This window comes from Microtus ochrogaster, chromosome 5 (genome assembly GCF_000317375.1).
Source record: "Microtus ochrogaster isolate Prairie Vole_2 chromosome 5, MicOch1.0, whole genome shotgun sequence".
NCBI lineage: Eukaryota > Metazoa > Chordata > Mammalia > Rodentia > Cricetidae > Microtus > Microtus ochrogaster.
The window spans coordinates 48490781-48503115 of NC_022012.1; the positions used below are offsets into that span (position 1 = coordinate 48490781).

Below are 12335 nucleotides of genomic sequence, written 5' to 3' on the forward strand. Positions count from 1 at the left end.
CTCCAGTCTGGTTCTGCACAGTTCTGGGGATGGAAGCCAGGGCTCGCACGGTGGGCAAGCACTCCACCAGCTGAGCTAATCTCCAGCCCCTCCACTGGCATTTAAACAATATTCCACTGAGCGAACAGAAGGCATGCATGGGAGGACTTCAGAGATACCCTGATAGGGCCCATTGTTGTGGAGCATGACTTGGGCTATTCTTTGCTTTTCTTACTTAATAGTATCCCAAAGCCCCTTTTCCAGAAAATACATGCTGATTCAACGCATTGTTTTTTAATATAGCAGGTCTCGTATTGATGACCTGTTTTATTAAGGTCGTTTGCCTCTTTTTACTACAAACCCATGTTGCAATGAGCGTTCCAATTCAGAAATCCTTGTATGCTTTCCTGCCGGGAGTGCTGCCAAGATAAACCAAAAGCCTGGTAAGGAAGGCCACAGGAGCAGCTGGGAGGGTCCCTTCTCCTAGGAGCTAGGGAAAGGCTGACAGAGCCTTCAGTGGGGCCAACCAAAAGTTGTGGTAAGACAGTATGGCACAGAGCAATGAGTGTGGCAGTGGCAGGCAGGGGACGGGGACGGACTGTGGACAGAGCCTGCCTAACACCCCCAGGATAGTGGCTTCAAAGACCGCTTCCATTTCAAACCCCTCAAGTCCCAAATCAAAATCCAAGAACCCTCCTTGCCAATGTGACTCTTTCATTTGACTGTCTATGTTTTGTGACTTTGGATTCTTAATTCTTAAATCTTCATCCAAATTCATAATCATTGCGATGGGAGGGGGAATCACTTCTGAATTTATAACCGCACATTTTTACGAAGAATGTCACTTAAAAACAATCTTTTATGGTGCCTAAGTTTATTAAAAGACTATTTCTAAGAAGATTGGGATAATTTCCTATAAAACATGCAAATTGACACTCAGCCTATAAATGAAGCTCACAGGTCAGGAAATGAAAATGCTCTCCCACCGTCTCTAGCTGTGCCTGTCCCAGGCCCTTAATGAACATCAGGAAGAAAGGCTCATTTTCCCTATTGATGCTCCTGTCCTTGCAAACCACGCCTGCCGCTCTGATCCCCCAGGCAACAAATGAATCATTGTGAAGTCTCTTTTGGCCCTCTCAATGGGCAATTACATATTTTTTAAAGACAATAAATTTTGTCGCTGTGCAGCTGATTACGTTCATTTATGAAAATAACTAAAATAAAGTGAATCCACCTTTTTCTTTGGTCTGGTCATGTTAAGATAATTATCAAAGCCATCATAGAGTACAGTGGGCCTGGAGTTGAGCCTCATTCTTCCCCTCCCCCAGCAGGCTGTGTGCCCTTAAGTAGACAGTGGCACCATTGGAAACAAACATGGCCCCAGATGCTTCTGTTCAGAGAGCTGTTGGGGGGAAGAGGTACCTGAGACATTTACAAGGTATTGGTTAGTTTCCAGACCTTAACCTATGGTGAAACATGTCATCCACACAGATGCACACACGTACACACATACACACACACACACACCACACACCACACACCACCACCACCACCACCATCCACAGGGGATTCATTCTAGGACCCTTCTTAGATATCAAATTCCTAAGGTACTCAAATTCCTTATATGAAATTGTGTAGGGTTTTAATTTAAGTTATGCACATCTTCTTGTCTGCTTTAAATCACCTTTCGGTTGCTTATAATGCCCAGCATAGAGCAAGTGCTGTGCACGATCGTGGTGAGATGCTCAGAGAATGACAAAGGAAGTTGGCACATGCTCAGTACAAATGTGATTCTTTTCAGTTTGCAGTTGATTAATTCTATGGGTGCAGAATCTCAGATAAAGAAGACCCACTACTTGTATGTCTTGTATTGTTCACTTTTTCTACATGTGTGATGTGCATTTGATAGCTCACAAACCTCTATCCTCAGCAGTCAACAGCCGTTGTTGGCACAAAACAATTCAGGATGAGTTTTCCTCTGGCTCCCCTAACGACCAAACCCATCCACCGCTAGAAACTAAATCACCTTTTCTTCAAGTCAGAACATGGTCCTTTTTGTTGTTTTCCTTTTCGAGACTGTGTTTCTTTGGGTAGCCTTGCCTTGCCTAGAACTTACTCTGTAAACCAGGCTGGCCTTAAACTCAAAGAGATCCCTCTACTTCTGCCTCCCAAGTGCTGGGATTAAAGGAGTTTGCCACCACCGCCCAGTTAACGTGATATTTTTTTCAAGTTTTTTTTTTTTAAACTTTCATTTATGTGTATCTGTCTGTGTGTGTCTGTGTGCATATGCGCACCTGAGTCCAGATGCCTGAAGAGCCAAACAAGGATTTTGGTTGCCCTGGAGCTGGACCGCAGGCAGTTGTAAGCCACTGGACGTGGGTGTTGGGAACTGAACTCCAGCCTTTGGAAGAGCAGCAAATGCTCTTTACCACTGAACCTTCTCTCCAACCAAAAACATTATCTTTTTTTTAAAAAGTCATTTAAATGAAAGAGCAACGAGAAAAAAATTAAATGATATATGGAACTTAATGAAGTTTCTTCTACCCTGGTTCTCCAACTCCATCTCTTGAATTTTTTGTTGTTGTTCTGTGTCCAGACCCATTTTAGAAAGACAAAAGGAGCGTGTCTTAAACTCGCCAGCAGAGACTTACACTAAAGCTTTTGTCTGTGCTCCACTCTTTCCGCAAACAAAAGGATGCTCTAACAACATCCAGTCTTTGGCATTGTATCATTTCCCTCCCAGTAGATCAACTGTGGGTCTGAGATCATCAGCCTTGGTTTTGGGGAGCAACACAGAAAATTAGAGATGAGACAGGCAGACACACAGCTCATCCCTTGGGACAGTGACTGTGACATGGTAGGCAGTTGTCCTGTTAGTCCCCAGTGTCCAGTGGTCTGAGGAACACAGACAGCTGGGAGTATTTTCCATGTGCCAGGGACTAAATTGGCTCAGCCCTCACGATGGGTCCTTTTGTGGGTTACCAGCTTGTTGAAAGGCTAAACACCTCCTCTGTGCTTACTGACCTGGTCACTGCGTACTTGCTCCTGACCACTATGTCCTCATAGCAAGCCTTTTAGATACTGGAGTCTGCTCGTTGCCACGGTGAGGGCAGGTTGAAGGGGATCAAGGGGGTTCTCTAGATAAGCACTCATATCAAAGATACACAGGTCTTTTTTAAAAAAAATAATTTATTTGTATAATTTGTACATTGGTGTTTTGCCTGCATATGTGTCCGTGTGAGGGTGTCAGATCTCCTGGAACAGGAGTTACAGACAATTGTGAGCTGCCATGTGGGTGCTGTGAATTGTCCCGGGTCCTCTGGAAGAGCAGCTCTTAACCCCTGAGCTATCTCTCCAGCCCCTGCACATATATTCTTAGATGCATAAATAGATCCTTCTCGGTCTGTATAATGTGACTTGTGTATGTTTGTAGGGCTGACGATTTGGAGTTGGTGTGCTCTTCCCTGGGGGAGACTATTTCCTCTGCTCTTGGCATTCCTTATGAATTGTTTTCCTCAAACAATCGCATTTTGGTCTGGAGTCGCTTGGTAGGTTCTTCTAGCTGCTGTCTGCTTGTCTGAAGAGAAGACAACCCCCAAGCCCACTGCCTACGGCTTGCCATTAATCACCTTCTCTCTTCTCAGATCCGAGTGATGGTGGACCTGTGTAACAGCACCAAGGGCATCTGCCTTACAGGTAGGTCCGTGCTGCTCACCAGAGAGCTGCGTGTAGCAATGCTGGGGGCTACTAGCCAAAGAGCCAGGGGCAGGAAGCACACCTAGGGGCACTTTACTACAAAAATGCATCTTCTTTCTTTCAACAGATGTTTTTAATGGGAATAAAACCAGTTGTAATATGATTATGACAGTATTATTTTCTGGTATTGTCACAGAAATGTGGCCATGGAAAATAACTAGGGCTTGAGTAATCAGAAATGTGTGTGACCCTAAATTAGGGCCGAGGATGTTTTCTTCATTCCCACCAGTCTTAAAGTGGAAAATAAAGGGGGGGGGGACATGTCTTCCATGATAGAGTTCTCTTCTGTGAGAAGGCATGTGTGTCAGATGTAATTCTCCCTATACTAGAGGTGCAGCATGGACAGACAGCTCTGGGGGAATTTGCTGGGCAGTCATGAAGTTTTCTGTTTTGAATTCATTATCCTTGTGTCTGTGCACGACGTGGAAGAGGGGCCTGTGGGTGCCATGACACGTGTTGGTGGTCAGAGGACAACTCTATAGAGTCGCTTCTCTCCTTCTGCCTTTATGTGGGTCCCAAGGCTCAGACAAAGGGCCTCGGACTTGCCGAGCAGTGTGCTCTGTCTGCTGAGCCACTTTCACGCAGCTCTTCATGTGCTACGTTTCCTGTGCTAGGTGGGCTGAGAGGCTGGCCATCTGCCTTATTCCCACTCCTCAATAGCTCGGGACACCTGGAAAAGGACTAGCCAGGAGGTGTACCAAATCTTAAGTCAAGGAATGGCTAATGGAAGGATGGATGTATATTTTGCTTTTGGGGTTTTGGGGGCGTGAGAGGGGTGTCAGTTAAGTTTGTTGGTCTTTAAGATAGGATCATGCTTTGTAGACCAGTCTCCTCTCAAACACGTGACAAAGTTCCTTTCCCAGCCTCCCGGGTACTGGGATTACAAATATATATACATGCCTGGTAATGGTGTGGTGTTTTGTTGTTTTTTTTTTATTGAGCTCTACATTTTTCTATGCTCTCCTCCCCTTCAACAGTCTCCCAAGGTCCCCATGCTCCCAATTTATTTAGGAGATCTTGTCTTTTTCTACTTCCCATGTAGATTAGATCCATGTAAGTCTCTCTTAGTGTCCTCATTGTTGTCTAGGTTCTCTGGGACTGTGATTTGTAGGCTGGTTTTCTTTGATTTATGTTTAAAAACCACTTGTGAGTGAGCACATGTGATAATTGTCTTTCTGTGTCTGGGTTACCTCACTCAATATGATGTTTGCTAGCTCCATCCATTTGCCTGCAAAATTTAAGATGTCATTACTTTTTTTCTGCTGTGTAGTACTCAATTGTGTAATGTACCACATTTTCCTTATCCATTCTTGGTTGAAGGGCATTTAGGTTGTTTCTAGGGTTGGCTATGACAAACAAAGCTGCTATGAACATAGTTGAGCACATGTCCTTGTGGTACAATTGAGCATCCTTTGGTATTACTGGGTCTTGAGGAAGGTTGTTTCCCAATTTTCTGAGAAATGATGTGGTTTTCTGTATGTGAGCCTGACAGAAGCAGGCCTCTGACCTTACTGGCAGGTCCTGTGACAGCAAGGTCAAAGGAGAACCGGGTTCAGAGCAACCATCTTCACTGTTCCCTAAGCCAGGTGACTCCCTGACCTGTCCTAGAGGGCCTGAATCTAGATAGTCCGTTCCCTGCCTCTCCAGGGAAGGGTGACATTCTGAGGAGAAAGGAAATCATGTTTCCATTAAAGCAGCACAAATAGAGTGAGCAAGCATGCCCGTGGACTCTGCGTGTGACACGAGCTGAGGTTTATTGCTAGGATGCTGAGGTTGCGTCCCTGCTTCAGCACCTCGCAGGCAAGGAGGTCCTGTGCAATCAATAGCTGGATGTCAGGAACCCGGCCAGTTTCTGCAGCATTTGCCTCAGTTTCTCTCCTCACTTGGGAGTTAGTTTGTCAAAAGGATGAACTTGTGGCTTCCATGAGTTAGTAAACAAGTGGGGGGGGGGTTTCCATTCCAAGGCTAACTCTTGCTCCCTTGTTCTGGCCTCAGAGAGACAAACTATAATCTTGTGGCTTCTTGAGAAATGCTAATTGGGTTGCGTAAGTGGCATTTGACCCTCACAGACAATGAAATATCTTCAGAAAGCCCGGCGCTCTGTCCAGACACTCTGAGTGGTGTACGCGCCTCCCTTCGCTTGGTGGGCGCCCCGCTTCAGCGCTCCCGCGTCTCACATAACGAATGCTACAGAAATGCTCAGATGGATGAAGTGACGGGCATAAAAGCCTGTTGAGAGGCGCGGAAAAAGCCTTTTTCTGTTTTTTATAGGGACCTGAGAGCCAGGCTCCCAGTGAATGCGCAGGATGGAGCTATTGAGACCACTTAGAGGGAGCGACAGGGGGTGCGAGTGGTGGAAATGGCTCCAGTAGCTCATTCTTTCTCACCTCAGCACACACTTTCCAAAGCCAGCACATTCCTCTTTCGTGTCGGCTTGAAATTGGATCTCTTTTCACACAGAAGCTCTTCAGCTGGAAACTTAAGTAGAAAAGTGTGAGTTGCTAAGGCAAGTGGGTGCTTCGGGATGGACCATCCTGTCTCCATTGGGGGCGGGGACAGAAGGGGAACAACAGGATCCAGGACTGAACTGGGCAACTTTGGTAGCAGGCAGAGAGCCCCGGTCCACAGACTAGCGTGGATTCTGAGCAGGAGAGTGATCTAGGCAGAACTGGCCGTGGGTCCCAGAGAAAGGCCTAATTTTACAGTAGATTCATCTTGTAAAAAAACTTTTTTAAAAAGTATATGAAAGTTAAGGAGCCGTTCCATGAGTGGAAAAGCTGAGCCCCAGGGAGCCCTTGCTGGGGAGGGGAGAGTCAGGGCTACAGACACCATCCCCTCCACCCACACACAGATTTCCTCAGGTCTGTGGGGCTGTCACCCCTCAGTTCCCTCTAAAACAGCAGACCTGGGCCTTACCATCTGAGGTGTTTCTGGTGAGTGGGAGGCCTGGTTTCTTCTACATCAGGCTCTGGGAAAAGTGTAGGAACCTCCTCTGTGGTCATGCTACGCTTCTGGCTGCCTCAGGTCGGAACAGGGAAATCGCTGGAGGGGAGTTCAGACCCTCAAGACCAGTTCTCTCCCCTCAATTTGAAATGGTCATTTTGGCTGGAGCCAGGTAGTACAGAAGCCTGAAGTGTTAGCCTTGACCAGTACCCGTCTACACTTCCTCCTTATTGCCTCCCCTAACCGTAAAGCCCATATGTCTTGCCTCCATTAAGATTCTTGTGTGTCTATTGGTGGAAACCCACCACTTGAGAAATAACACCAGTATGGCATTGCTGAATCACTATACAGCTAGAGGTATCTGCTTTCCAGTACAGGTTAGGTCATGCTTTGGTTAACAGACAGTAAAACCTCAATGACTTAAAACACACCCCAAGTTTTCACGTCACAAAGCCCAGCGATGCTTGGATGACCGCCTAGTACCCCAGAGCACCATGCTGCTGTTACCTCGACCCTCGTCATCTCAGTGCATCCCGGAGACTCAAGATGGGGGTATCTGGATGGTTCTGAGGTCTTGAGGGCCAAGCTAGATGTGCTTGGTGAATGTCCCACATTCACAGGGACCCTTTTAAGGGTGTGCTGATGGTGACTTAAATCCTTTTCTAGAAAGCTGACACCATATGGTAGGGGACTATGATCATTCACCAGGAATGCTTGGTGACCAGAGTGAATCAGGCACCCAGATATTTGATTTTAAGAAGCATTGTGGACGAGTCTCTGAATTCAAACAACACAGTAGCCAGGGTGTCAGTGGACTTGGAGAACTCCCGTAGAAACCCTCCGTTAGAAGCCTGAGAAGAACTAACGATCCTAAACACCTAGCACCAGAACCCCTCGATGAAAGTTCATCCCTGACGTGATTGTCAGGTTCTCCTGGAAGCTGCTGACTCCCATTTGACATGCATGCAGCTTACAGAGTGTCCTCCCGTTATCCTGGTTCTCCTTGGCTCCATTCTGTAGAGAAACTGATTGTGGACATCTCCCTAATGTCGGCTGTCAGCCCTTTCCAGTGTGGGTGTGCGAGCACCATCTGCTGGTAAAATCTCAATACTGAGTGACTCAAGCCTTTTCAGCAAATCACAACATACTTATATACCTGAAAATCAATCTTTTTTTTTTTTTTTTGAGACAGCATCTCTTTGTAACCCTGGCTTTTCTGAAACTTGTTATGTAGACCCGGCTGAACTCGCACTCACAGAGATCCCCCTGCCTCTGTGCTGGGATTAAAAATGTGAGCTACAAAATAAATCCTTTTTTTCTACAATATGTTCTGATGATGGTTTCCCATCTCTCTTATCCTCCCAGATCTTCCACACCTCCCTATCCACACAACTGTAACTCCACATCTTCTTTCTCTGTCTCTTTATTTAGACAACAAACAGGAAAAAAAACAGAATTTAAAAAGCAAACAAAAGCACAAAAATACACATACACGCACGCACACACACACACCAAAACACATAAAAGAACTTAAAACTAAAAACCACGGTATAAATCAAAAAGCCAATAAGATTTTTTAAATGCCTACACAAAGCTTTATGAGACGTAAACATCAGCAGCAACAACAACCCCCCCCTTATTCATTTTGACACCTTCTAATCTTGGGCATGGGGCCTACCATTAATGTGCTTGTATAACCAATGGAAGTCCATTGGAGAAAATGAAATTTTCTTTTGTAATGTGTTGTCAGTTGGAGCTAGCTTCTTGGTTATGAGGTAGGAGCCTGGGTCCACTTCACACCCTCAGCACTGGTACCCTGTCTATGTAGGCCCTATGCATGCTGCCACGGTCTCTGTGAGGCCATGGTGTACAGTCCTGTCGTGTCTGGAAGACGCTCTTTCCTTGGACTCATGCAGCCCCTCTTTCTGCCTCCTCTTCCACATAGTTCCCGACATCCCACTAATAACCGAGTTTTCCAAGGTCTTCACTCTCTGCACACCCACAGCTGTGAGTCTCTTTATCTGTTCCCATCTACTGCAGGAGGACGCTTCTCTGATGAGGACCGAGCAAGACACTGATCTAATATGATGGAAACAGCAGAATGTTTCTAGGAGTCATTTTATGGCTGAGTTTCTTTAGCAGAACCGTGTTTGGTTTTCTCCTAGCAGAACAACTGTCTTTAGAGTAGGGTGCAGAGTCCTTTGGGTAGTGTGAAAGAGTGGTATAGCTGGATCTTCAGGTAGACCTCTTCCCAGCTTCCTGGAGAGTCTCCACACCGACTTCCACAGTGGCTGGACAAGTTTGCACTCCTGCCAGCAATGACCAGGAGCTCCCCACCTGCGTGAGCTCTCATTTGTTTCAGTGAGCTTGGCCACTCGATAGGTATCAGATGAAATCTCAAAGTGGTTTTGATTTGCATGGCCCTGGTGACTATGGATGCTGAACATTAAATATTTCTCAGCCATTTGTGTCTCATCTTCTGAGTTCTCACTGTCGCCGTGGCTTTCTCCAAACGACAGTGTCCTTTGCCAATGCAGGAGCTTTTTGGTTTCATAAGGTCTCACTTGTTACTTGTTTGCTCTTAGTGCCTGTGTTGTCGGTGGGTGTCCTGATCAGAAAGTCTTTTCCTGTGCCAATGAGTTCAAAACTGTCCCCGTCTTTCTCCTCTGTCAGAGTCAGTGTATCTGGCCTTATACTGAGGTCCTTGATCCAGTATGAGATGAGTTTTGTGCAGGGTAATAGATAAGGATCTCTTTGTATATTCTTCTAATACACAGTCAGCCAATCTGACCTGCGCTATTTATTGAAGACACTGCCCCCCCTTTTTTTCCCCCAGTGTGTGTTTCTGGCTTCTTTGTAAAATGTCAGGTTGCCATAGGCATGTGGATTTATGTCTGGGCCTTCAATTCGATTCTACTGATTGATGTGTCTGTTCTCATGCTAATGTCGTGCTATATTATTATAGCTCTGCAGTACAACTTGAAATCCAGAATATGGATCCCTCTACCACGTCTTTGACAATTCAGGATTGTTTTGGCTGTCCTGTTTGGGTTTTTGTGTGTGTGTTTCCATATGAAGCTGGAAATTTTCCTATCAAATTCTGTGAAGAATTGTTTGAAGGGGGTTGCATTGAGTCTGTAGACTGCCTTGGGTAGGATGCCTATTTTTCACTATAATAATCCTATATTAACTATCCATGAGCACAGGAGACATTCCCATCTTCTGATATCTTCTTCAATTCCTTAAAGTTTTTATTTTACAAGTCTTTCACTTCCTCAAAAAAGTTTTGAGGCCGTTGTGAAAGGTATTGTTTCCCTGCAGATCTCTGCGATTTGAAAGCTGTTCTCAGACACCGATTCTGCCAAGAATTCTATGTCCCTGACTCTATTCATCAATGTTCTAGGATCCATGTATCTAAGATACCCCCACCTCCTTCCAATTGGACACGAAAACTTCCTTATTCCAAGGAAACGCTTTTTGAATTTCTAGTTTTTTTTCTGCAACCCAGCAGTTCCATTTAGCCACAACTTTGCCCGGCTTTCATCTCAAAGGTCCCTCCGTATTTTCTCCCCACCATGTCCCTCTCAGTCTCTGTCTCTAACTCAGTTTGCTCAGTTGTGTTCATCCTCCAGCCGCAACAACAGGCACCTCAGACCTACACTGATGTCGCAGCAACACACTCTGCTTAAGGACCCCCCTCAGAGTCTCTACATCTTGTTTTGACACTCAAGTGCTTCTACCTGCCCAGCCTACCCACTGCCTTGTTCAACCACGTCTCTACCCACATAAGCACGGCCAATTCGTTTATTCTTTCTTCCATCCTGAACCTTAGTATCTCCCATTTCTGGACCTTGGCTTCTGTCTGTCCCCTGCATGAAATGTCAGGCCAATGTATGCTCACTCCTTAGTCCCATTGTTCCCTCAGGACCATAGCCCAAAGATTACCTTCTTGGGAGCTTTTCCTAGACTTTAGTGTGCCCAGAAATTTCTCCAGTAACCAGGGATTATTTCTTTACTGAGTCTTCATATTGCCCTGTAGTTTCAAAGGATCTACCATCCTCATATAGACTATGAATACAGCAGACAGCAGAATTGATATTTCTTAGTGGAGTTTTGTGTGCATGATAAATGTTTAAAAATGCTTGCCTTCTGAATGCTCAAAAGCTCACATCAGGAATCATTTTGCATGATCTAGAGAAACCCAAGGAACTCAGTCCTCTCATGTTCCAGCCTTACCCAAGTGCTCAGTCTATAAGCCGACAATTAGACATGCCTATTTCTGGAAGTAGAGTCATTGCTCGGTGTGTAAATGATTCATCCAAGCCGCTTAGGGCCTTGGATCATTTCACACTAAAGAAGGTATTTGTCACCTGACCTGAGCGCTCAGACTTTCTCAGGCTATTTCATGCAACAAAATCCAACTCCACAAGGTCAGCGTGTGCTTGGGTTACTCCTCGGTGGCCCAGAGGAGACAAGATGGTTGGGGCAGCTCTTGGAAGTTCTGCTCTGAAGTGACAGACCCTCCATGTACTGGCACCTCCTCCGCGCCAGGGCTGCACAGGGCCATCGTACTTCTATTGATCCCGAAATAATTAGCTTGACCTCTTCTAAGATAATTGATGTATGAATCTGTAATGAAACCAGCTCAAAAATTACTCTAGGTCTATTGAAATAGAAGCAAAATGGCTTGATTAGCAAATGAGTCTTTGCTGAGTTGTTTGTAAGGCCCTTTGGGAGCAACACAATAAGCTGTAAATAAACGATGTGGGATTGTTTCTTAGCAGGTACTTACCATATTTTAAGGAGGGCAGGACTTTGTGGTTCTGGGTTCTTCCTACCTCATGTGACTTGTCATCTAAATTCCTTTTTTTCTGCTGTAGGACCACCTGGCCCACCAGGTAAGTATCCATTTTGTATTTTCTTAGTTCAAGGGCAGCTATGGGTGGCTGGAGCCCCAGGATCCAAGGACCACAGGTGGTAGAGGGGAGGAGTCGGGCAGCATCCTACCCATGTTCCCATCCTTTCCTGTGGGCTGTCTCAGTGGCTAGCGGAAATCACATCACATGCAGTGAAGCTGTTCTTAACTGTTCCTGTTCTTTGCACAGGACCTCCAGGAGTTGGTGGGTTACCAGGACACAATGGATCAGATGGACAGCCTGGTCTCCAGGGACCAAAAGGAGAAAAAGGAGCAAATGGGAAGAGAGGAAAAATGGGTAACTGGGCAGTTCTGCCAACCGATTGCTTTGTGTCTTGTCCCCATGACTGTGTTCAGGTGGGCAGCACTGGGAAGTACCGGGCACAGAGGTGACAGGGCGCGTCGTGCGCTGCATGAAGCACTGATGCACTCCCACCCAGAAGCTGTCATGTTGAGATGTCAGGAGTCTTCTTTGTGGACCAAACATTTATGTCAGAACAGAGAGGACAGCTCCTTGGGGACTGACTTCTCTTTCTGCAGCTGGAGATGTATGAGAGCAGGCCCCATCTCCACCCCCACCCCCACCCGTGCTCACACCCACGTTCCTTCAAGGCTCCCCCTCTGCTCTGCTTCTATCACCACTTCCTTCCTAGCTGCCCGTTGTGTTTGGTTAACCACCAAGGGACTAATGTCAGCCTTTGCGGAGGATTTCCCTGCCTAGAAAAACAGCTCCCACTGCTTG

At 46.0% G+C, this 12335-nt stretch overlaps 1 protein-coding gene across 1 annotated transcript in view; it reads left to right on the plus strand.

Annotated features, from left to right (window-relative positions):
* Gldn (gliomedin) overlaps positions 1-12335 on the plus strand; it is a 47282-nt gene that overhangs the window by 14374 nt on the left and 20573 nt on the right. Inside the window, exons 2-4 of the mRNA XM_005347366.2 lie at positions 3624-3675; positions 11559-11576; positions 11784-11891. Of these exons, the coding sequence (XP_005347423.1) occupies positions 3624-3675; positions 11559-11576; positions 11784-11891 (178 nt within the window). The remainder of the gene's footprint in view (positions 1-3623; positions 3676-11558; positions 11577-11783; positions 11892-12335) is intronic.